This window comes from Thunnus albacares, chromosome 5, assembly GCF_914725855.1.
Source record: "Thunnus albacares chromosome 5, fThuAlb1.1, whole genome shotgun sequence".
Classification (NCBI taxonomy): domain Eukaryota; kingdom Metazoa; phylum Chordata; class Actinopteri; order Scombriformes; family Scombridae; genus Thunnus; species Thunnus albacares.
Window position 1 is genome coordinate 2,595,160 of NC_058110.1, and position 24,686 is coordinate 2,619,845.

Below are 24,686 nucleotides of genomic sequence, written 5' to 3' on the forward strand. Positions count from 1 at the left end.
ACTTCAGTTCTATACAAACCACAGTTTACAATCAGCCGTATTCAGGAAAAAATACGCTATCTGATGGCTTTGGAAGGTCTGATTGCCTCTGCTGAACTAAAATAAAATGCCCAGTGAACTGTGAAAAGCTTTGGTTGAACCAGAATTTAAGTTCCCAGACTAATTTAAAGGACCACTAAATATTGATCACCACTAAATGTCAAAAATTTAACATGTTTTTTGTTCTTCCCAAAAACAAATAATTTTTTTAAAATATTATATTATAACAAATATTTGTAAAAAAAAAAAAAAAAAAAAAAAAAAAAAAAAAAAAACAACACTATTTTTGCTTTGCCAAATAATGTGTTTGTATTCCAGCACACCCCAAGGGCCTAGTAGGTAATGCAAGTGAAATACAAGAGTTTTTAAGACCTGCCAGCTAAACTAAAATACAAGACCAAATGTGTTTTCCAGAGTAGGCAGAATGGGCTCATGGCTGCACCTTGTGGCTGACGGGGAAAAAACACTGCAACTGTTTCCCCCCAGAAATATTTGGCACAAGCCCTGTAAATCAAACAATTATTGTCTATTTACGCTTATACTTTCTAAGCATGTCTACGTCTTATCACATGCTGGACCTAAACTGTAAATTATACAGTGCAAGTGCCAACCAAGAAAGTTTTGTCAGTGGTACAGTTGTCTGCTAGCTAAACCTTGTGTGTCGGCTCAGTCCATGCATGTATGGCTCACATAGTGAGTGTTGTTGATTTGGGGAATGCAACTGGGAAACCACAGCTTGAAAAGCCTCTGATGTTATTAAGATTTGGAATCAGTGGTTTTTCCAGTTAAGTTACATTGACACTGGACAGAGACTGGTGGATTGGACAAAAACTCTGCGTATTGGGGAACTGAAGTCAGGAAACACAAACAACCAAACATGCTAAACCATTTGTGAAGACATCACTCTATGTCAACAGCGCCAAAGACTCACTATAATATTACTTCATGTATGCAGATAAGTCAGTCCATTGTAGCTGCCCTGTACAGACAAGCATAGGCTGCAGTTATGCAGACAGAGAGAGATAGAGAGAGAGGCGAAGAAGACACACACACAATTGTTCAGCTTTTATAAATGAAAGGATTTGTCATCAGGAAAAATGTCACCATTTCAAAATAAATAGCTGCTTCCCTAAACTTTAGTATCTTGCAACCTCCAGCCCATGACATCAACATCATTCAAGATCTCCATTAGAATCCCATAGTCGAGACATGAAGTCTGCCAAACATTTGCCAAGCTTTGAATTGTTCAACCTTTCTTAGCTGATTGAAATAGGGAAAGGCAATGCTGTCCTTCCAGCAAACCAACATGAATGATGAAGTAAGGCAGCGCTGTATGCTATGCTACAACTCGCCGCAACCTGAGACCTAACACATTCTTTCTCACGGGCAGATTCATGGCACATTGTCATTCTTCATTAATGAAACAAGCACTTATCACCAAGCAGGCAGCTCACAGGTCAGAGAGGCAAACACTCACCAACATTGATGACATTGGCAGACAAGAAGTGGCTGCAGGGAAGGCTGGCCGTGCTCACGAAGGAGTCGCCGTCCGTCGTCACAGTAGTCCTTGACCTTAGCGACGGGTTGGGGGAGTCAGTCACCATGGCCATTCGAGCTGCCACAACTTCCATGACTGCTGGTGTGTGACGTACAAGTGCCAAGGCCGGGCGTTCACGTTAACAGATTTTCAAGGTGTAGTTGCTGACCTCACACCCAAAGAGTCAGTGAGTGCCTTTAGAAACTGTCACACAAGATGAATGAGCAAATGCAGGCTGAGAAGTTCCTCAAACTGGAGTTCAGCAGTAGTGGAAAGCTGCAGGCTTCATGGGACTGAAGTCTAGATTGCAATGAATGACGCCGTCAAACTGAACAGATTTAAAAACTACAATCCAATCCAGTAATAATCAAAAAAGGAGGACCTTGATGAAAAAATTCCCAGACACATTCCAGAAAAGATGCTTGAGAGGATCCTCAAATTATACTTTTTATTGGTGTTGAGAAGCTGCAGGGAACACAGGGACCTCTTGTCTTTCCTCTGTGACAAGCAAATTATCATGAATGACATCTGGTGTATGCCATCAATCAGGGAAAAAAACCTCCTGGTCCTCCTGGCTCAAACAATCATCACAGGCAAAGCAAGCTGCTACAGTCACCTACAGCAGAGGAGACAGAGGGAGACAAACAGACAGAGGGGAAGGGGGAATATATAAGATACACGAGAGAAACATGAGACTTCACATGGTTTATGAGTACAAACAACACATTGGAACAAATACTGCATGTGTGTGAAATTCTGCTCAAAGCACATAATTCATTCTTCTTTGTTGTATAGCCTTAGGTAATATCATCCCCAATTCTTTTTTTGTGTATTTTTTGAGCTCAATAGTTTGTCTTTTACTTTAAGATACGATAAAGAAATAACTATTGTACACAATTAGCACAAAACCTAATTATAAGTGATTTGGAATAACCCCTAATCCTAAACCTAACCTATTACATAACAGGAGTTGGGATTTCCAGCATCTAGAGGTTATTACCAAGAGGAGCTCAGCACCATACACAGAGGGCGTGTGGGCCTGGGTGGGCCTGTGCCATCCATTTGAAAGATGGATGAACGAAAACAACTTATGAATGAGACAAAGTGTTAGCTCAGAGGGTGCACTGAGAGGAGGAGCAGGCAACAACAGGACCAGTCTCATAAAGTCTCTATACTTATAAAGAAAACTGAAGATGATGATGAAGCGAGCCAACTTCTGTAAAGGCAAAACATTCCACAAACTCCTTGTGTACACATGGCAAAACAGAGAGACTACTCTCAAAGCCGGCCAGGTGAGGTGTTCCCAGTCTTTAAACTGACAAGCCAGGTGGCACAGTGGAAGAAGCCTTTCCCCAGGCATGCTCACTGTGTGCATGCCTGACTCACCTGCTGCCCAAACCCCTGCTGCCTTTGTGACAGGATCCAGCTCAGGTAATGGATAGTCTAATGAAAGTCACCTCTCAGCAGTAAATAACCCAGCTTGTCAGCCTAAACTAAAGCAATTTACTACCACACATTGAAAAGCTTTTCTATATTTTGCAAGGCAGTGTGTGTGTGTGTGTGTGTGTGTGTGTGTGTGTGTGTGTGTGTGTGTGTGTGTGTGTGTGTGTGTACGATAAAACCTGTTTTCTGAGAAGGATTTTTTAAAAATATGCCTTAATAGCACAGAACTGATGGTAACAGAAGTGCTACAGATGTCCTCTACACTTGGGTGGGTGTACTTTTATCCACGTATTGGGTGTGGCATAAAAAAGGGTATATACTATATAAGACTACTATAAGAGAAATACTGTGAAAATTTGGCTATATATACAGTATATTTGTCTATAAGATGCAAAACATTACATATGTAATTGAAAAACCGTATTCTTGTACTAGTGTCAATGTCAACACACTACCTTTGCCTAAAAATATCAATAAAATAAAGTTGCAAGAAGCTAGGTTTTCACAGAAAGAATCAAATATATAAAATATACATAAGGAAATAAATGAATACACACTTGATTTATTGTTGACTTGACATGTATGTTGAACTTGTCATATGATTAAAATGGAACTGTTGAAATAAGTTGTAGGAAGTCTCCAGAATGTAATTGGTTGCTCTGGTTCTGACATGCAGATTTTCCTGAGCTGCCTTCAGCCAGCTAGCTGGGTTTTCAGGTGATGTAATGTTAACACTACAACAATGGCTACACAAAGTTTTCAATGTGTTATTTGAAAAAAGCTGAGGAAGAAGAAACCCCACTGCCTCCATGGACTGAGTCCACCAGACTCATCAGTCCACAATGCAGTCAGCCCAACCACTCGCTCACTGGCGGTATAAAGCTTTCTCCCAGTTAGCCGGGTGTGATATGCGTGGCTCATGGAACCAGTTGACACATGCCAGTTAGAACTGTCTCTGGCAGCCTGGCTACTAAAAACTGTAGTTATCAACTTGACAGGACAGTGGAAACTCTCCAGAGGAAACAGAATTTAACTTTTAGCTTCTGAAATAATTTTTTAGACAGCTCTAATGAGCTCAGGATTTATCAGGGGGACGGCTGCTTTACTCCAAACAATTTAACTGTATGAACCTGGATGTGTGTGACCTATTGATGTGTACAAGAACACAGAACATCAATTAACATTAGATCGTGACATGTTGGGAAATTTAAGTAATCAATTAAAGCACGCTGCTGTGCCTCGTGTGTAAATGGGGAGATGCAGTTATCGTTTCTGGTGCACTGGGATTGCTGCAAGTATTAAATAAACTCAAACATTGTTTGAGGAGGAGGTGTTTAATAATCAGCGCCCCCAACTGAAATCATGTTCTTGCAGTTATGGGTTCACCCACCAATTTAAGTGTCATTTAAGAACCACATTCACAGCCAAATTCGTGTTTCTTATCACAGTGGTATGGAGTTTTCTTGATAGAATAAAGTGTAAGGACACAGTTGTCTGTAGATGTGCAGATTTGGTTTTTCATGAGCTGACTGGTACAGAAGCAACAACAGCCGTAGAGTAATATGAATTCACAAGGGATATGTTACATGTTACATTCTTCGCACTGCATTTGGGCAGTCAGCTTTCTCTGTAAAAGCCATAACTCAGCAGAACGTCCTACCTGACGACATGAAGAGCTCAAGTTCCATCAGTATGTTTAAAACCAAATTAAAAAATTTGCTAAAAGCTACTCAGCTCTGTAACCACTGATTCTACATTTTATCTGATGGTATTCACATGATAGCAAATAATCTTGCTTTTAATCTGACAAGTTTACATTGTTAATTTCTAGTTGACATTGTGGGTGTATGTGATGTGTTATTGTGTGTAGCTTTGTATTTTGTATTGTGTCCTGTGTTTTTTTGCTTTATACTGTTTGTTATTGTGCTGTTACATGTTTTAATTGTGACCTGCTGAAGGGACTGCAGATGAAAATTAGCTATACACTTATTCTGGTACAGTACATCAAATGGTAAGATTTATGTTTAACACTGTACATTGTCCCAGTAAGACATAAGACGTGCGATTTCTGTGTAAGTTAACACCTCTGCTGTCTGAGTTCATGTTTAGTTGCCACTTAACAGTGCTGTGATGTGCAGCCGGTCTTGTTGATGCAAATATACTGTATTTAAGGCTGGGTAGGATATAAAAGTCCGCTTTTTGTCTATAATGTTGTGTACAGCCTTTATAGACTGATGCTATGTTAGTTGAGCATGTTAGACAGGCAGTGTTTTGCTGTTGTGGTAAATGTGATGCAGAACATTACAAAGTAAACTGGGAGCTCATTTTTCAGTTTGTCTATGTTTGTTCTTTTTTCTTCTTCTAATTGTTCATAAGTCTTTCTGGGAAAAGATGGCCCACTTCTGTATGGGCCCACTAAAAATATAATGTCTGCCTATGCCACTGGCGGACACACTGTGGATTTTGGCCTCCATCACTTACATTGAAAGCACATTTGAAGGATCTTTTAATAGCCAATATGAACAGGAAGAATGATTAAAACCTCTTTCAGTGTTCATATGGACAACTGACTGTTGTTTTAAGACACACTTGAAAAACTGTGAACTTGGTTTCAGCAAAACAGTTAGCAGCTAGCTGGTGAATGTGGAGGAGCATTTGGCAGCTAAAGAGACAGGAGTTCTCAGGAGTTGATGGAGACTAAAACAGAGCTAAAAAAGAGTGAATATTGGACTTACATTCATCAGTTGAACACAAACACTAGTCCAAATGAAGGCTAATGTTTGATTTTACAAAGCCAAAAACCGACCCATATACCAGTGTATAAATAGAAACCTACCTTTAGTTTGTAGAGTCTGTCTGTGTATTAATGCATATGATCAGTTCATGTTAATGACTGTCTCTCAGGGCTCACTGAGGGTATCTGTGATTGTTTTAACTATCTGTCCCGTGTGCTCTCCTAAACTTCACTTGACCTCAGATTCCACCAGCAATGAAGCTAAATTTGGAAGTCACAGCACAAGTCACACGTATTAAATGATTCAGAAAGCTGTGTTAAAATGTAACCTGGAGGCACCAGCACTGAACTGACGGAAAACTGTAGACAGAATGTGAGGAGGAGTATAAAACAGAAACGAAACTATGAATTAAGGTTTGAAAATGTTAAGAAAAAACATCACATAACGTTTTTTTTTAAAAATTCAAGACCCTAATCTACTCTGTCTTGGGATTCAACTTCAATGTATGTACAATGTTGCATGACAGCCGCCGGCACGTTACACCACACCTCAAACTCTCGTCACCTCTCCAACCTAAGCTCCCTTTGTTTACCTACCTTGCCACACACCGTCGGAAATCCCTGGATGAAACTCGCCCCTGCAAAGATTGGATGAACCTTGAATACTGTTACCTCTCAGCTTGAAAGCCTCCTATAAATCAGCTTTTAAAGTTGAAAGCTTTAATGTTGTGTATGTGATCTGCTGCCCTGCCACAACCACTGAGAGTTGTGTGTGAGGCGGGGGAGTCAATCAGGGTTAGCTAGACATGGTGGGCTGGTTGGAGGACGTGTTGAGAACTGTTTTTGAAAGGTTGGCGGTCAGATTGCCTGAGTCACAGGTCTGAGCACGTTCCTGTTACCATCAAACACACATATACACACTCTACCAGGACAAAGGGTGTGTGTGTTTGTGTGTGTGTGGATATAGCTGGAATGTGAAGTGCTATTTTCCTCATTCATTCATCCATTCATTCATACATTTCTAGCTCTGAGATTTTGAAATAACTATGAATTCAGGTTCCTGTGTGGTTTATGCCAGAACTCTGATTCCACTGAGTTAGTCACTTCTACAATGTGTCTTAAAAGGAAGGCAAGAGAAAAAAAAAAGTAAATTAAATGTTTTGTTTTTTAATTTTAAAGGACTATTCTCTTAATCTGTGGTATAATACAAGACAACCCCCCTAACTTTTTGGCACTTTCTGTTGCATTATTTCTGGTCACTTAAGTGACATACTTAAGTGCTGGAAGAAGAATTCAGATCCTTTATTGAAGTAAAAGTACCAATACAGATATGTAAAAATACTCCATTACAAGTAAAAATCCTACATGAGAAATCCTAATTAAGTAAAAGTACATAAGTATTATGAGCTTGATGTAGTTAAAGTATTGCAGTAAAAGTACATAAGTATTATGAGCTTGATGTAGTTAAAGTATTGCAGTAAAAGTACATAAGTATTATGAGCTTGATGTAGTTAAAGTATTGCAGTAAAAGTACATAAGTATTATGAGCTTGATGTAGTTAAAGTATTGCAGTAAAAGTACATAAGTATTATGAGCTTGATGTAGTTAAAGTATTGCAGTAAAAGTACATAAGTATTATGAGCTTGATGTAGTTAAAGTATTGCAGTAAAAGTACATAAGTATTATGAGCTTGATGTAGTTAAAGTATTGCAGTAAAAGTACATAAGTATTATGAGCTTGATGTAGTTAAAGTATTGCAGTAAAAGTAGTGGTTTGGTCCCTCTGACTGATATATTATTATATATGACATCATTAGATTATTAATAGTGAAGCATCAGTGTTAGAGCAGCATGTTACTGTTGTAGCTGCTGGAGGTGGAGTTAGTTTACACTACTTTATATACAGTTAGCTAGTTTAGTCCAGTGGTTCCCAACCTAGGGGTCGGGCCCCTCCAAAGGGTCAGCAGATAAATCTGAGGGGTGGTGAGATGATTAATGGGAGAGGAAAGAAGAAAAAACAAAGTTCTGATACACAAATCTGTTTTCAGTTTTTGGACTTTTCACTCACCTGTTTGCTCAAACTAGTGATATTTCTTCAGTGAACACTGAGAGGAGGATTTAGAAGTGACAGTAACTTTATCTCCACAGCAGTTGATAATCTTATATCAGCTTACCTGTAGCTGTCTGCATGCTGTCTACGTGTCTTCCTAGTTCATCCAGATATTTTGTGGTTTTACTTAGTTTTAGTCTCGTTTTCGTTGAGAAAAAAGGTTGTCAACAAATAGTTTTCATAGTTTTTGTTGACGTTGTATTTAATACTGCCTTACTCTGTGTAAAAATGTTTCTAAAGTTTGGCTGACGCTTAGATGAGGCTTCAGCAATCTGAGAATGATAAATTTAACAGGGGATCTTCCAAAGTTGCTGTCTTTATGGTACAAAATTCCCATTTTTTTCTGAATAGAGTGAGGACTATGGAGTTTGTCCCCCATTCTTTGCAGTGTAGGTATGAGAGGAGGAATAATTACAGCAATTAATAACCCTCTAAATATATTGTATACATAGCATGTAAATATTGTATTGGGACAGACTTGGGGAACAAAACCAAGCTAATGTTTAAGAAGGAGGAAACACAGCTTCATCTATGAAAGCCTGCACCTTTCAGCAGTATAACACCGAGGAGGTGACTGAGTGATTCACTGCCAGCTAATAGGGACACATGAAATAACCAGAACTGTGAAAAACTGATAACATTGCAGTGCAAAAAAAAAGGCAGCGCACGGACATATAAGACAGAGCAGCACAGCGCAAGAGCAGCACCATGCAGCAGCGAGAAATATACACAAAACTATTATATTGTACATGTGTTCCCATGCATTCGTCTGGCAGCAACACAGCGTCTCACCCTCTCCTCTTGCGCCATGCACACACAGGCAGGAGCGAGAGTGAGTTGTTATGTTTACTACGGGAACGTTCGGTGTCTCTGTCGCTCTGAAACTTTCTTGCGATTTCCCAATAATAGGTTTTGTAGTTTGGTTGTGAGGCCATTTCATTCATCCAGCTTTGTTCAACTGTTGTTGCAATTGTTAGATTTTGAAGTTGGCCTTGTGAGTATTGATAATAGCAACCCACAGGTTTAACATTGTTTAACCAGGTTTAATTATCCAAATCATAATGATGTGCTATAAGGCTATTCATACATTTTATATAAATTGTTTGTCCTTGTTTGACCTTGAAGATGACCTAGTAGCCTGAAACCTATTACTGTTTTAGGCTACATGATGTTTTTACAAATATAATTTCCCCCAGCCCCCCCCCCCCCCCCCACCCCAGGAACAAATCTCTTGGCAGTCCTGTTCACAGTGAAGAAATGTGAGATAAGCGTCTAGTCCACAAGTTATCTTTGACTTGTCCTGACATGGCCACGCACTGATTTCACCTGCACAAGCCACTCTGCTGTGTTTGTGCAGGTTTACGATGAGGTCATCATACATTATGAAATAATCACTCACTCACGGTCATTTTACAGTGACAGTGTTATCATGGATATCAAAACTGTTTGAGAGCATGAAACTCTGAGAACATTTTGTTAACAGAGACAACAATACAAGTTCATGGCCCTCATGTTGTGTCCACAATACTTCTTTTTCATGACTACAACATCTAAAATGATTGCAACCCTCTGGAGCATACCAAAAGAGATTATCATCTGTCAGAGGGCTGCTCCATTGACTCTAATTCTGTGAATGATTCAGATCATACGACTGATCAGCAGCTATTGTTGTTATTGTTGTGAAAGTGTCAACAGCATACCTGATTATTTCTGTGTTTTCTCTGAAATATTCAGAATCAGTTACAGTCACATAATAAAAACTTTTCCTCACTAAGAGTCAGTCTTCACAGTAAACCACAGCTAAATCCTAAACACACTGCCTGGTGAAACAACTGTGTGTGAAATAATATGAAATTCAGAACCAAAACTGGACAATGTGTTTTTGTACATACCCCTAATGAAACCCTTTGACTGCAGCGCACCCAACACATGTGAGGGTGTGAGAGCCCGATCAGCGCTGCTTGCAGCTTTAATCATATTATTATTATTATTATTATTATTATTATTATTATTATTACAGTGTAAACCACTTATAGTGATCATGTCTGTCCAGGTCAAATTGATCACTATGAGCAGATGATTATTATAACCGATTTTTTTTTCCCTTTTTCTTCATTTCTCATGCAGATTACCATCTAATTGACATTAACTTTAAGTCTCATGTTTCCACATACAGTATTTCATTTTTGTTTACACCAGTTTACACCACTACTGAATAAAAATTTGAGTGTAGTCAAATTAAACTTTATTCGGCATTCAATTAAGATTACAAAAACCCAGCCAACACCTGAATCCTCAACTAAGACTGAAACTTTGCTCTGGAAGAAGTAAGCGACACTTGAAACTGGATATCAACCTGCTTGCTGACAGCAGTCGGCCAACTAGGAGTTAAACTGAAAAGACTCATTCCAGAGCAGCCTGAAACGGCTTGATTCCTTTCCACCAGTGGTTCAACACCACTACCTCCACAAAGATGTACACATAGCCCACAGCTTGATCAGGGCTATTCAACTTGCAAATACAGCTGGTGACTCTACACCACAGCCAACTACCAAAAAAACTACCCAGTTAAACAAAACTAGAGGTTTCCCTGTTCTCTCTCTCTCTTTCCCCTCATGGCTGCTGCATTAGTACCAGCAGCTACCACACAAATCTGCTAGGTGGTTTAACAAGCACAGGAGCCACGAATCAGAGTTAGTTTGCCACTAACATGGGCTTAGTAACATACTGGGCATAGCATAGAAGAGCACATGGCTAGCACAGGACTGCTTAATTTAGTCAATGTACTGTACTGCACTGATTTGGTTAATGTTATTCATTGAGCTGTGTTGTTGTTAAGTCTTGTTCATGGTCAAGTTACTGAATAGCCAAACCGTTAATGTTAATGTTAGCATGCTTCACACATGTTACATCCAGTAGCTAAGCCTTACATGCAACTAATCTCTTACTAACCTGGCACATTTAGCCTACACCAATTGGCCTTGAGTGGAGACCCACACAGTCACCAGGTGACTTCAGCCATCTTTCCATTGTTTTCCACAAAAACACCAGTAGCGGCTGATGACTCAAAAAATTGGGGAGGACAGGAGGAAAATCAACATGTAATCTTACAACAAACTGCATCATAATATATCATTGTCTCTACCTGATGAAATCGGAGGAGTGAGGGACAATTTTATATGCCAATAAAACGATTTGCTTTCAAAAGAAAAAAATCCCTGAGTAGTGAAGACATAGCATATACATATTGTTTATAGCCTCTATGGACCAGCCTCCACTGCCAAACACCCACACACACACACACACCTGTATATAGGTACATTTAGCTAGATTACATATTGTGTGTTTTGATCTTATCTTTGTAAATAAATGCTTTTGGATAAACATGCTGTCTGTTTAATGTTGCATAAGAGTGAGTTTTGCCAACCTCTGCTCTGCAAAGAACTCCAAAATCCTTTAATGATAACTAGCTATTGATATGGTGACTTTGTTTATAGTTATTAAGTTAATTATTAATCAAAGTTCCAAATTGATAGCTTAGTAAATTTTGAGACTGAATTTTGAACTTTTTCCCTGACCCCAAGGTGGTGCCCCATTATTATTAATTCTTATCAATAATTTCTATTGATTTTAATAATTATCTTTGATAATCATTAATTATTGCTGATAGCCAAACTTGTAGCCAAGGCCCAACAAATATTAGGCTAGTAAAAGTATTAATGTTACAACATAGTGCATGTGGTGTGCTACAGATAGCTGCCCTTATGTTGAGTAATGACTGTAAAATGGAACAAAAGAGTTCCTGAAGGCAGTAACATTAAACTGTAGGTCAACACCCTTTTTCTTGCTAAGTACAACGAGTTAGAAACAAGCCCAAGCACAGTCATGCACTTAACCTCCGTTTCACAAAACCAACCCCGACTAAACCGACTGAAAGAGAGAAAGCTTTCACATTAAGCCATATGAATGAAATACAACCAGCTGTCTACCATACAGCCCGCGGATAAAAGACGTGACATCAGGCGAACTGCAGCGGCTGCCGTTAAAGTGTCAGAGCACAAGACAATTGTCACGACTGAAATCTACAAAGCTGCTATGACAGCTTGAATGATGCATAAACAGTGTTGTCAGAGGGTGAGTCAGCACTCTGCAGAGTATGTTTCAGCTTGTGGTTTGGACTGTTGTGACTAGCTTGTTACACACTGTCCTTTGAAGAACTGGCTGCTCTCCTTACCAGCCAGGCATGTACAGACAAACACACACACACACACACACACACACACACACTGCTACTATCGCTCCACTTAAGAGCTGATTTATGTTATCAGTGCTATTAGTGATTGCATGTGTGTTCACAAGCTAAAGAACTTAGTAAATTGGTTTATTTGATTCATGCGCATGTAGAGTATCTGTCAGTAGGCAGATGTTATAGGCCCTCAGTCATAGGCAAACCGACACAATGGCTCTTTCTTCCACTTTCCCCACCTGACTGCCCCCTCCACACAGCATGTACACAAACAATGGGATCCATTCAGTGCAAATAATTCCACAATGTTTCACCAAAGTGTGCGATCAACGACTTCCAAGATACTCTGCATGGCAATTAAACAGAGCAATGATGCTTAATCCTTTTAGTTTCATCATCATCGAATCAAACACCAGAGGATGGTTCATCACCAAGGTCAACAAAAAACAACTCATTGTTTTTCTTCCAAGAGTGAAGAAAATACTTGACTACATCATATTTGACTACAGACTACACAAACAACCAATGTAGTACTGATCACTTCTACAATATAACTCAATCAAACTGAATCATATTCAACTTAGGGATGGAAAACAGATCACTCACTATTTGCTAGCTAGACAATATTTACTAAATGTAGGTACTATGTAGTGCCAGAGGGGAGAATTGCTAGATCACTCAAAAACACACAAATGGAGCATTTTCTTGTTCTGAAACAATGTAATCAAATAATACAATCAGGAGTACAATGCATCATATTTCTGAGAGAGAGAAAGCATATACCACCTAGCAATTACCTTTTCTCTCTCTGGTGAGTTGGCACTCAGCCATTTCTTAAATACTCTTGTGCAGACTCATAAAATATGCAGCTAACCCTAAAGGTCAGTGAACAACAATCAGATAGAAACAAGGGTCAAGAGTTCAACTGGTCTGGGAATAAGATTTCTTCCCAACTATATATGTCAGGATAACAGCACACAGGTGTGGACCAAAGCAGCATCAGATGACAAAGTGAGATTGTTATCACATTGAACTGAAGAACAAACAATACTATCCTCTAAAGGCTTGTCAGATCAACACATTAAAGAGACATAGATTCTATATAACCATGAATTGTCCTACTACTTGCTCAGACAAAAGTACAACAGCATAAACTAACTTACATACAGTCAACTGTCTCATTTTTTCACAGCAAGGAGCTACATTTAAAATAGACAAATAGCAAACTAACACTGAGCACTTAGTTTAAGAACATCATTTGTAACATGTATAATATATACAAGTAATACATTAAATGATAACCACTATTTAAATCTCTCTCACAGTGCCCTCAAAACTTCAACCTCTAGATGGTTTGGCACAAAATCTTGTACAGACATTCATGGCTCCCAGATGACAAATTCTGATGACTTTGGCGATCCGCTGAGTTTTCTTCTATTCATATTTTTGATTAATTCAGCAGAATAAATGCCCGAATTGTTCCGAACCACCAATCAGTGTTGTGAATCCTGCTGCCTCGCAAGGTAAGACAGTGATGGACCTTGATAGACAGATGGTTCATCCAATCACCTGCCAAGTATTTTCTGAAAGTGCCTGCCTTTTTCCAAACAGTTTCCATGGATGACTTCTCAGATGGTTCTGTGTAACAAACCATCTGGTGCATCAAGTTAAAAGAGAGATGGATTTCCGCAAAATTAATTCCAGATCTATATGGCTCGGTATCCATAGTATACACTGTACAGCAAAGTCTGTCGGTTAGCAAATTTCTATTGTCTCCTAGTAAACTGTATACCATCTTATTTCCCAGCCCACCAGGGATTAGTGGATGAGTGAATGAGGGAGTGATTTTGGACACAGTAGGTCTGCAGGAATGATATCTGTTCTGCTAGTAGCAGGGCATATGAATGATGACATCCATCTCCCTATCCATCCAACACTTTCACATTCAGAGCAACACATCTCTACAACTACTGGCCTGATTAATATGAAATCTGATAAGGGGTTTCTTGATCCCCAGAGGATTATCTTATATGCTAACAATAATTGTGTCATTTTCCTGGGAGTCACATTCAGATCATAATTATCCCATGTCAGTATTTTGGTCCATGAAAGGCTGGAATCCCATGAAACTTAATGTCAACATTCATAATGGCCTGAGGGCATTATGAAAAATCCAGTGCTAACTCTCCTTACATTTTCTTATTTTCTTCAATTCCTATTGTACCACCATGAGACATAAATGTCCACTTGTAAACAATAACAGGAAAATGTAATGGGTAGATTAGATTGCCGTGACACTTACTGAAGCATATTCATGCTCCTCGGAGGATGAACCCTTTCCCTCTGGACAAAATGTCAGTTTTGTTATTTCATGGTCAAATTTACAGATTGCCATGAAATTTACTGGGCTAATTCATACTCATTAGGGGATGAACCATTTTGATTTGAATGACCTCATGACCTTTTCTCTAATACAGCAAAATAGCAACATGATCAGTATGTTATTTCTTTTACCCCATGAACCATTTTCATGATGGTCCATTTTAATGTGTATTAGTTACTCGTATAATATTGTCAGTTTTGTAACTTATGCCCAAAGGAAGCTTTTATTTCAGTCAGCATTTCATTCTGTTGAATAAATGTATACACACAGTGCCAACACCAGCAGCAACTGCAAATCACTTTCCAGGAGACTGGATTGTTTTCAATCTCCCAGGGTCTATATCCCAGGTAAGGTGCTGGGTTTCGGTGCTGTTAAATCCCCTGTGACTGAGCTGAAAGAGGCTGAAAACCAACACCCTGCTTAAAAACAAGCCCTCACAAAGGGATGAAGAACCGGCTTTTCCCATCAAACCACACTCACATTCATAGCTGCCAAGGTTGGGTGATACAGTCGGCCGGCAGCATGTCATAGAGAGTATGTGGTGTGTTCATCGCAGTTAAGTCAGGAAGTCACGCATACACGCACACGCTTATTGTACTTCTGTAAAGCTGATCTAGCTGAGGTGAAGCAGGATGAAGCAAAACATGAAAAGAGTTTTTCAGAATGTGTGCCAACACTGCTGTTCACTGTCATGAAGCCAAACAAGGGGTGATGAGGTTTCTACTTCCTCACTGACTCTTATTTCTCATATCCCTTTCAGCCAATAGACGTGTGTATGATGCTTCTTCTCCTGGTAGAAACACCTGTTTACCAACAGCGGGCAGCGTCCAACCCCCATCCAACCCTGGCCAGGAGGAGGGTCAGCTGATGCATGTCAACCCATACAGATAGGCCCCCGATGCGAGTTTGACCCACGTTAGTGTGTCATTCTGAATGAGGTATCACTGAGATCAATACTGACATTGACACATGTATTATCATTATCATTATTATTATGTATCATAATTGTACAATCACATCATTAAATATGCGTGTCAATGAATTGATTTTCAAATATTTCTACTTATTCATCAAGCAGGAAATATGTTTCAGTTATACAAACTCTCCAGATATCGCAGGTCAGGTGACGCATTATTTGCGTCAGTGAAAAGAGTGAACATGTGAGAACCATTGAGGTAAGCTGAGTGCTTCGTCCAACTATTGCAAAAACTGACTGGGCATGTTAGGGCTTTGTATGTATGCGCACAATTTGTGCCAGAAGTGAGTGGATGATTTTGCCAGTATTGCCTCATCATCTTCCAGGCTTTTGTATGATGAATAACCAACAGACAATGGCCATGAGATGATCTGTTATTTGCTACAGGAATGTAATTACCAGAAGAATCATCACATGTCTGTTAATTATACAAATTTATCAGACAGTGAAGTCAGAGTCTTAAAATATCTTCATACAGTGTTAATTTTGTCAATGAAATCTATGACAAAAAATCTTTTTTTTCTAAAAAAAAAGACAAACAGTAAATAAAAAACTATGACAAAATGTATCACACTTTTTGTTCATGAATAAAAATTAAATGATAACGTGCATAGACAATTCAATGGCCTGCATGTATCTGCAGAATCGTTGCATGCTCATGGTAAAACAGCACCCACAAAGTTTAACATACTGTACCTAAAACGATCTCTTCTTCTTCAGCTTCTTTAGCTGCTTGACCTCTTGCAATACTTAGCAACTATATGTTTCTGCCCATCTGCCCCAGGAAACACACTGACATTCATAAAAAGGTATGCTAACGCTGACATCATCAATTCTACATTACTGTAACTAGGCAATCTTTTGTGTTTATAGGCCAATGGTACGAATGAGCAGTATAAAGGATATCATTAATATTTTAAGGAGCAAGTAAGTGAATCCAGTTTCTTAATGATTCGTTGCTCTGCAGTGGAGCGCACAAGTGGCTGCCAATAATGTCAAGTAGACAAAACCAACAGAGAGTCTATTGTGTTACAGTCTGGCATAAACAAATAAACAGTTTATATGCCAGAGCAACACCTGTAACTGTAGTCAAAGATGGTGACAGCTGTAGCCTAATGTTCAGAAGATATAAAAAAAAAAGGAGAGACACAACATCTTACTGACAAAAACTAGACTGACATGTTTTTGTTGACAAGCAAAAATAAAGAAAGCATAAATTAGAAAGAAAACAGAAATATGTTGTAAGTAGAACTTGGCTTGTCAAACAGTTATTTACGAGGTCAAACCTTCATTCTTAATATATTGTAAAGTTTTAGCACCTTAAAATTATTTAAATGAAACAGTCTGAGAAGGAAAGATTTCTTCAATTGAACTGCTTGCAACTTGACCTGCTCAGTCTGCATCCTGTGACACAAGCAGACATTGCTTCTTATTAAAGGACAGGTTCACCGTTTTTCAAGTGAGTCCTAAAACAACAGTCAGATGCCCATATGAACACTGAAAGAGGTTTTCTTCGCTGTAATCATTCCTCCTATTTGTAATGACTATTAAAAGATCCCCTTCAAATGTGCTTGTGTAGAATTAATAATGTATTATTTAATTGCCTCGTTACAGGCAATTAAGTCTCCCAACTTTCCATTTCATATCCGTTCTCACCCCTGATTTACTACTGGAGGAGAGCATCAGATATTTGTGGTCACTGGAGCCAAGTGTGGACAGAGCAGTGGTGGGCTTATAAAAACTGTGGAGGTTAGTTATGATCAAGTGCAGGATGGAATTCCCCCGAGCGTTTTCCTTTAACCACCTACTTCATATCTGGGTGGAAGTTTTCAGCATCTTAAATGGCAGAGGGTTAAAATTTCCACAGAGCACAATACCCATTTGAGGGGAAACCGATCTGATCATATAAGTCCACTGTCATCTGCGTCAGTGCTTTCTCATTTGGCCTTGGCGGATGGTAAAGTGTCCCCAAAACCAAAATAGATATAGAACTGAGTCTGGGTGGATGGAGCTGTAGCCAGATACATTCCAATCCATCTTTTTCAGATTCAGTTCTTCTCTTGGCCTGCAAGCTTTGAGCATGTACATGGCCACACCCCCTCCTCTCTGTGCTTCACCGGACCAGGCTTTCAATGTAAGTGGTGGGGGCCAAAATCCACAGTGTGTTTTTGCTTTGTGCAAAAATACATTTAAAAGTTGATGTGAAGCTTATATGAGGCTTCAGCAGTCTGAGTTAGTCATATCAAGTGGATATCTGACACATTTACAGTCTTTTTAGCATCAAATTCCCTCTTTGTGTTTCCTCGGACAGTGTTTCCCTGTTGAGCTGCAGGTGGAAGTATAGTAACAAAAAGAGGGACTTTGGCACTAAAAAGACTGTAATGTTGAAAGATATCTACTTGATTTGACTCATAACACACATTTTTGTCAAAAGACCAAACCTAAAGCTGAATCAAAATCAGGTGCCAAAATGAACATGAGAAGCATATATTGCTCAGCAAAGCTACCGTGATTCTCCAGAAACCAAAGGCTTTACTCCACCAACAGTTATTTGACTTGGAATTTGACTCATTTCCAAGTCAGACATGATTTACCTTTCTATACGGTCAACCAGACCACAGTCACAACCAGATACACATGAAAAGTAGGACGTTATTTGGTGCAAAAGGGGAATAAATTGCAACTCAGAAAAGGTCAGAACGTGTGTTCCAAACTTACAAAGACACTTGGATACTGGAGTTTTCTTTTTCTTTTGTTTGTTGTTTTGCAAAAATATTCCCTCCATGACATATTCAAAGGAAGAACTTGCGTGTGGTCTCCACATCTAAGAACGTAAATGTAATTTTGTCGTGTTTGAACCTGCTGCCACTCTCATCTAGATGTGCTGCAGCAGTAATTACACACTCCACTCACGTTAATTGCTATTCCCTCTGATCAGTGTTTAAGATACGATTGATTTTCTAATATAATGGCTGCTGGGTTGTGTCTCTGCTCCATACTTACACACACACATGCTGCCACTTGTTATTTCGCCAATGAGCTGGCAGAACAACAAGTCATCTAGTTATGTTAATCATTCTGAATGTTTAGCTGATGACAGTAAACATCATAAGTCTTCTGTAGAAAAATACATTTTGAATGTGCAGTCACACCAGAGGATGAGTTAAAGGAAAAGTTTAACATTTTGGAAAATACCTTGATCACTTTCTTTCCCAGAGTGAGATGTAAGTACAGAGCTGGAGTCCTCACAAACCTGCTACAACGTTATACAGAAGTGCTGGATGGATGGATAAACTGTTGTTTGTCAAGACACAGCTCTAGCACTTAACTCCCCCTAAAACCACAAGCTGTCGATTTTTACATTTCTGTTTGTGTATTGATTAAACAAACATGATACAACATGTTAACCAGTGAGCTTTAGAGGTGTTGATAAGTGAATTTTCTAATTTTAGGCCAGTTTCTAGTCTTTATGCTATGCTAGGCTAACCACCTCACACCTGACTCCAGCTCTGTACTGAACACACAGACATGAGGCTGACATTCATCTTCTAATCTCACTCGATGAAAGAAAGCAAACAAGTGTATTTCCCAGAATGTTTATCTATTCCTTTCATTTTGATATTGTATTTGCTCACATAACATCATAAAATATTCAAAACAGTTCACCAAAAAAATCAACAGATAAACACTGAATATTTTTATAAGTTTTAAGCTACATTATGTGCACCAAGTACCCAAACATGACCCTGCACATCTATGCTTACGGCTGGATAAAAATAAAAATTTCCAGATAAATTGTGATTCTTAATTGAATGATTAATAATCTATTTGTGGTGTTTTCTCTTAAAAGTTCTTATGGCATGCAGTTCATACAGTCACATTGAGTGTGCATAGTCCTATCTGCACCAAACAAACCTCTGTTTGTTTTATTCCCTGACTTCATACAGTCTGTGTGGAGAACATGGCAAGGCTGCTCTCATTCTTTAAAGTCACTAAACCCGCCTAAAGTACAGTCAGCTAAAAGCTAAATGAGACTTACTGTGAATATATGTACTATCTGGATTATGTAATATACGACTTTCCTAGTGAGAAGCACCCCTCAAAACCTTCCACCAGGTGCTGCAGTCGAGGAAATTAGGTTTACAGGGAACATAAATTAGTCAAGTTGGGACAAATGCATTTAAACAGCATTCTTTAAACTAGTTATTTCACCTCATGTGTCTGCCTCCTAACTCTAACACATATACTGGAAACATTAAAGGTCTCAGTATGATTCCAATTAACTTGTTTGTACAACATGTTGCTCAACCACTTCTAGAGGCAAAAGTTTTTATACCTGTTAATACACATTCAGAATAAATTATTAGTTTTTGTGCTTTCTGGGCTATTGTGCTGTTTGAATCTCTGTATTGTTAATGCACTAATCGAAAAAGACCTGATACTTTACAATAAATACTATAATACAGCTAGTGGTGAAGTATTTATCTTATCACTAGAGCTCTGGGCTTTACTGCCTCACTGTATGACTAATGGTAAATTCAGGCTGCTTTTTAGTAGAGTATTAACTGGTATTAAAACTAGATTAAACATTTTTACCCCCAAAACATGCAGAGACTGTGGAATACTTTTTTTTCAGCCCTGGTGTCTATCGTCTTCCTTTTCAGACTGCATAAACAACCTCCGGCAATAAAGGTGTGTTTGCTGTGAGTGTATGCAGTAATCGAAGGCAACTCATTAACTTTTTATCAACTCAGAACTTCTTTTATCTGGATTTTACTGGCTGAATGTCAGTAGCAGAAAGAAACTAAGTACATTTACTCAAGTACAACACATTGTTAAAGATGAAACCAGTGGCTTCCAACCTTTCTGGCTTTTGACATCACATTTCACATGTCTATGAGTTGTTAACAGCTCCACCAAATAGTGATTTTTCCCTCTAAACTTCTCACATGCTTTCATTTCAATAAATGTTCAAATGATTCAATAATTCATCATCAAATCAAAGATTAGAGAAAAAGTCCAAAAACTGAAAACAGATTTGTGTATCAGAACTTTGTTTTTTCTTCTTTCCTCTCCCATTAATCATCTCACCACCCCTCAGATTTATCTGCTGACCCTTTGGAGGGGCCCGACCCCTAGGTTGGGAACCACCGGACTAAACTAGTTAACTGTATATAAAGTAGTGTAAACTAGCTCCACCTCCAGCAGCTACAACAGTAACATGCTGCTCTAACACTGATGCTTCACTATTAATAATCTAATGATGTCATATATAATAATATATCAGTCAGAGGGAACAAACCACTACTTTTACTGCAATACTTTAACTACATCAAGCTCATAATACTTTTTTTTCATGCAGGACTTTTACTTGTAATGGAGTATTTTTACATTGCTGTATTGCTACTTTTACTGTAGTAAATAATCTGAATACTTCTTCTTTACTGTTTGATTCTAGTAAGAAAATAACCTGATGAAAAAAGAGAAACTGCAAACATAGCTAATCGCTGCATGATTGTCTGTTCTGGAAAGTTCCACCATCAGAAAGAAGGTTTCAGACGCTGTTATACATCCTGACAAGCACTTTGTTTGAAGCTTACTGAGAACTTTTACATAAAGTATTGGTGATTTAGCACCATACATGGAGAGCTTACTGCTGAGTGTACTTCTGAATGGAAGTGAAATTGAATTTCTCCAAAATAAACGACACATTGGGTGTAATAACCCACCAAAAACAATTCATATGAGCGTTGTCTGATCTGATGCTGGTATGATTAAGGTTTTCTTAGGTTAAGGCATAAAAAAATTAATTTGAGTAATTAAGTTTTAAAAAATGACTTGGAGAAGGTTATGGAATGATCATGGCCATGGTTAAAAGACATTAAAGTTGGAAACAAACAGCTGTCAACCCATTCATCCACCCTGACCTCATCCCTACGAAGTCCTGTGGCTGCTCCTCACAGACAAGAGTCATTAAAACAGTTCAACACAAACATATGTCACAGTATTGTTATTGTTAGTTAAACCCCTTATTTTGCAAATGAGCCTGGCACCTCTCAAGCATCTGTGAAATCAACTGAAGGACCTTTGATGAATTCCTCAAGGACCCATAAGATCTCTGAAATAATCTCATGAACCCCATCTGATACCAACAAGGACAACTGGAAACCCGTTTGTGTCAAATAACCACTGATCACCTAGGCATCCTTGAAACCTGGCGGGGTGTCAGAAGTGTTGCATTTATATTCTAATTCAGCGTAGAATATGGCACGCTCTTTGTGTTTGCATGATGAAAGTGTGAGTATGAATGTGTGTGTGGTTCAGAGTGAATCCCTAACATGATGTGCTTCATGCTGCAGCTGAAACAGATGTGGTCTGAGGTCATTACGGAAATAACTTGCCCTCTGTCTCCTCAGCAGGTGTCGCCTCAATCCCCCAGCTTCCTTCCACTTCTGTGTGTGTGTGAGTGTTTGTGTTTTTGTCTGAGTGTGCGTGTGGGAGGTACTTTCAGGATGTCCCTTTACAGACAACAACCTGCCACCCACGCACAGTAACGCACGCTACTGTATACACTACTGTTACTTTGTATTTCATACAAAAATGTATTATGTTTACAATAATTATGTTATCATCATGATTGTGTGTATCAGTGGGAGGTTTTAGCTTCTAAATGTTGTTTAACAAGCTGGATGAATACATTTATAAGGGAAACATACAGCATTTATTTTATTATGACTGCACAGAAATGATCTAATTTTAAGTATATCAGCCTTTGATATATCTACACAGATAAGATATTCATCATAACACTGTCCTGATAAGACTGGAATGATGCCAAAGCACAGCAACACACCTATTGTGTATTGAAAGCAGAACACTGATTTCACACTAAAATGACACTCTATACAAGTATGCATGGTGATGTTTCTGCTATCATCATCCTAGGTTACATCTACCTCAACAAATCAGATCTGCTCCACTCAGAGGTGAACACGAGTTCTTAAACAAGAATTCACTAATTGAACAGAAAAACCTCCACTGAACTGAATCGTGCTTATTCTGTGTCAGAGAAAGTTTTACTGCTCCCCGGCCTACTCAGAATCCACTTCAGGAGGACATGCTGGGCACATAATAGTCAAATATACACATTGGTCATAAAGTAAAGCTGTGATCACCAAAAAGTTGTTATCAGTATCAGTTCAGTTGGCTTTAAAGCTGATACCTTAAAGCCAACTGAACCAAAACATACTGCAGTTTCATGTTAAATGTCTGAAAACCGCAGGTAAAGCAATACAGCTAGTCAGTTTGCGTCTTACCTGTCGAAATCCCAGACTCTCCCTGTGTGCTCGTTAGTGGTTTAGTCCAAGCGGCAAAGTGCTTCCCACACCTTCTACCTTCCATCTACAACAAGTTACAAGTTGCTACTAAGTTATAGGGAGGAGGGATAAGAAAGCTCCAGCTCCTCCCCTCACTCTGAGAGCAAAGTTCAACTTCCTGGTTTGCAGGATGGTGGGGAAGACTGTCCAAGGGTTGATACAAGTGCTGAGGAAAGACGCAGTAAAAGGAAAGGAGTGGGATGTTCTCCGTAGCGGTTATAGTACACCTAGCTGGCTCACGGAGCAGCACTGAGGAGACAAAGAAACTGGTTCTGCAGCTTTTCAGGCAGATCACAGCAGAGCTGTCTGAGCTTTGAATGAATGAATGACTGAATGAATGAATGAATGAATGAATGAATGAATGAATGAATGTACTTAACCTGCTTATACAGGCAGAAGAGTGCCAGTGTGGCAACTTGTACAGTGGATCACATTAACATTGTCAAAATGTGAAAACCTAATAGTGTAACAATATTTGATATTGCAGCAGTGTTTGTAGCAACAATCGCAACATTACAGTAAATGCAATAAAAGATATATAACTTAATTTATTTGTTTTATAATATTGGTTTGATGATAGGATATTTTCTGGTCATTTATCAGATTGAATTGTTGTATTACCTTCACATTGTAAAGAGGAACTCTGCCGATTTTATCCATCATGCATGTTTCCAGGTGTTGAAAAAAGTTGTATGAAGCCTTCTGTGGCTCTCTCTTGAGGCTAGCTGCTCCAGGCTACATTAGCCGCTGCTACCATAACATGCTCGAATCTGTACAGTCTAGTGTATTGAGCTGAACTGCATTGTGAGTAGGCACAAGGTTTTAACAAGGAAGAAGATGAAAAAGATGATATCTCTGGTTTTGCTGCGACGATTTAGATCACTTTTCTTTATTATTGTGAGTCGGATAATGTTATAGGAGTCATAGGATGTTTCATAATATTGTTCTGATTTTATGATATTTTCTTGTAATTTATCAGGTAGTATTGTTGTATTACCTGCAAGAGGGACAAAACATTTTACAACATATTGACTACAGCCCAATCAGCCAAAATGAATTGATCACAGACGTATCAATAGAGGCACGTACAAAACAAAGATATATTTTGAATAAACAGTAAAATAGAGCCTTGTGGTTCTACTTTGGGGAGATGCTAAAATAGGCCTGTTCTATTTATTATATATACTACATATAAATAATGTGAGTATCTGGGAATGATGTCAGTGAGATTCCGATCACTAATAATCAATTAGAAACTCAGAAACTGAGTTCATCCTGTTTGCAACTAACAAGAAGTTGTCAAGAACAATGAAACAGTGAAATTGTATCTTGGACACATGGAGTAATGTTGGATGAGTCACTGTCCTGTGATTCTGCTGTTGCTACAACATGATCAAAGTGTGCCGGCACACCCCAGTCCCAGTTTCAAAGAACAGGGCTTCTGGCTTGTCTGTTAGGAAACGCCTTGTGTCATCATTGATACAGTGTCATATTGATTATGCCTGCTCTGCTTGGTAAATTTAGAAACTAATTGTACATGATGCAAAATAATATTATTTGGTATTTTTTTACATGCATTCCATCCTTATAGTGAATGATACCAAAAAAATAGGCCACGTAAAAGCATTGTTGAAGGTACAACAGAGATTTGTCAGATTTGTAAGTTTGCGTTGTCATGGGAAATAACTGTTTGCATATATTGTTGAGCAGGGCTCAGTCATGGAAGAAGTACTCAGATCCTTTATTTCAGTAAAAGTACCAAAACAGCAATGTAAAAATACTCCATTACAAGTAAACAAAAAAAATCCTGATTAAGTAAAAGTACATAAGCTTGAAAAGTTCA

General features: G+C 38.7%; 1 protein-coding gene across 1 annotated transcript in view; it reads right to left on the bottom strand.

The window, feature by feature from the left end:
• plch2a (phospholipase C, eta 2a) overlaps nt 1–22,856 on the bottom strand; it is a 218,964-nt gene extending 196,108 nt beyond the window's left edge. Inside the window, exons 1-2 of the mRNA XM_044352228.1 lie at nt 22,784–22,856; nt 1,517–2,192 (exon numbers count right to left, since the gene is read on the bottom strand). Of these exons, the coding sequence (XP_044208163.1) occupies nt 1,517–1,670 (154 nt within the window). The 5' untranslated portion in view covers nt 1,671–2,192; nt 22,784–22,856. The remainder of the gene's footprint in view (nt 1–1,516; nt 2,193–22,783) is intronic.
• Nucleotides 22,857–24,686: the final 1,830 nt, after the last annotated feature.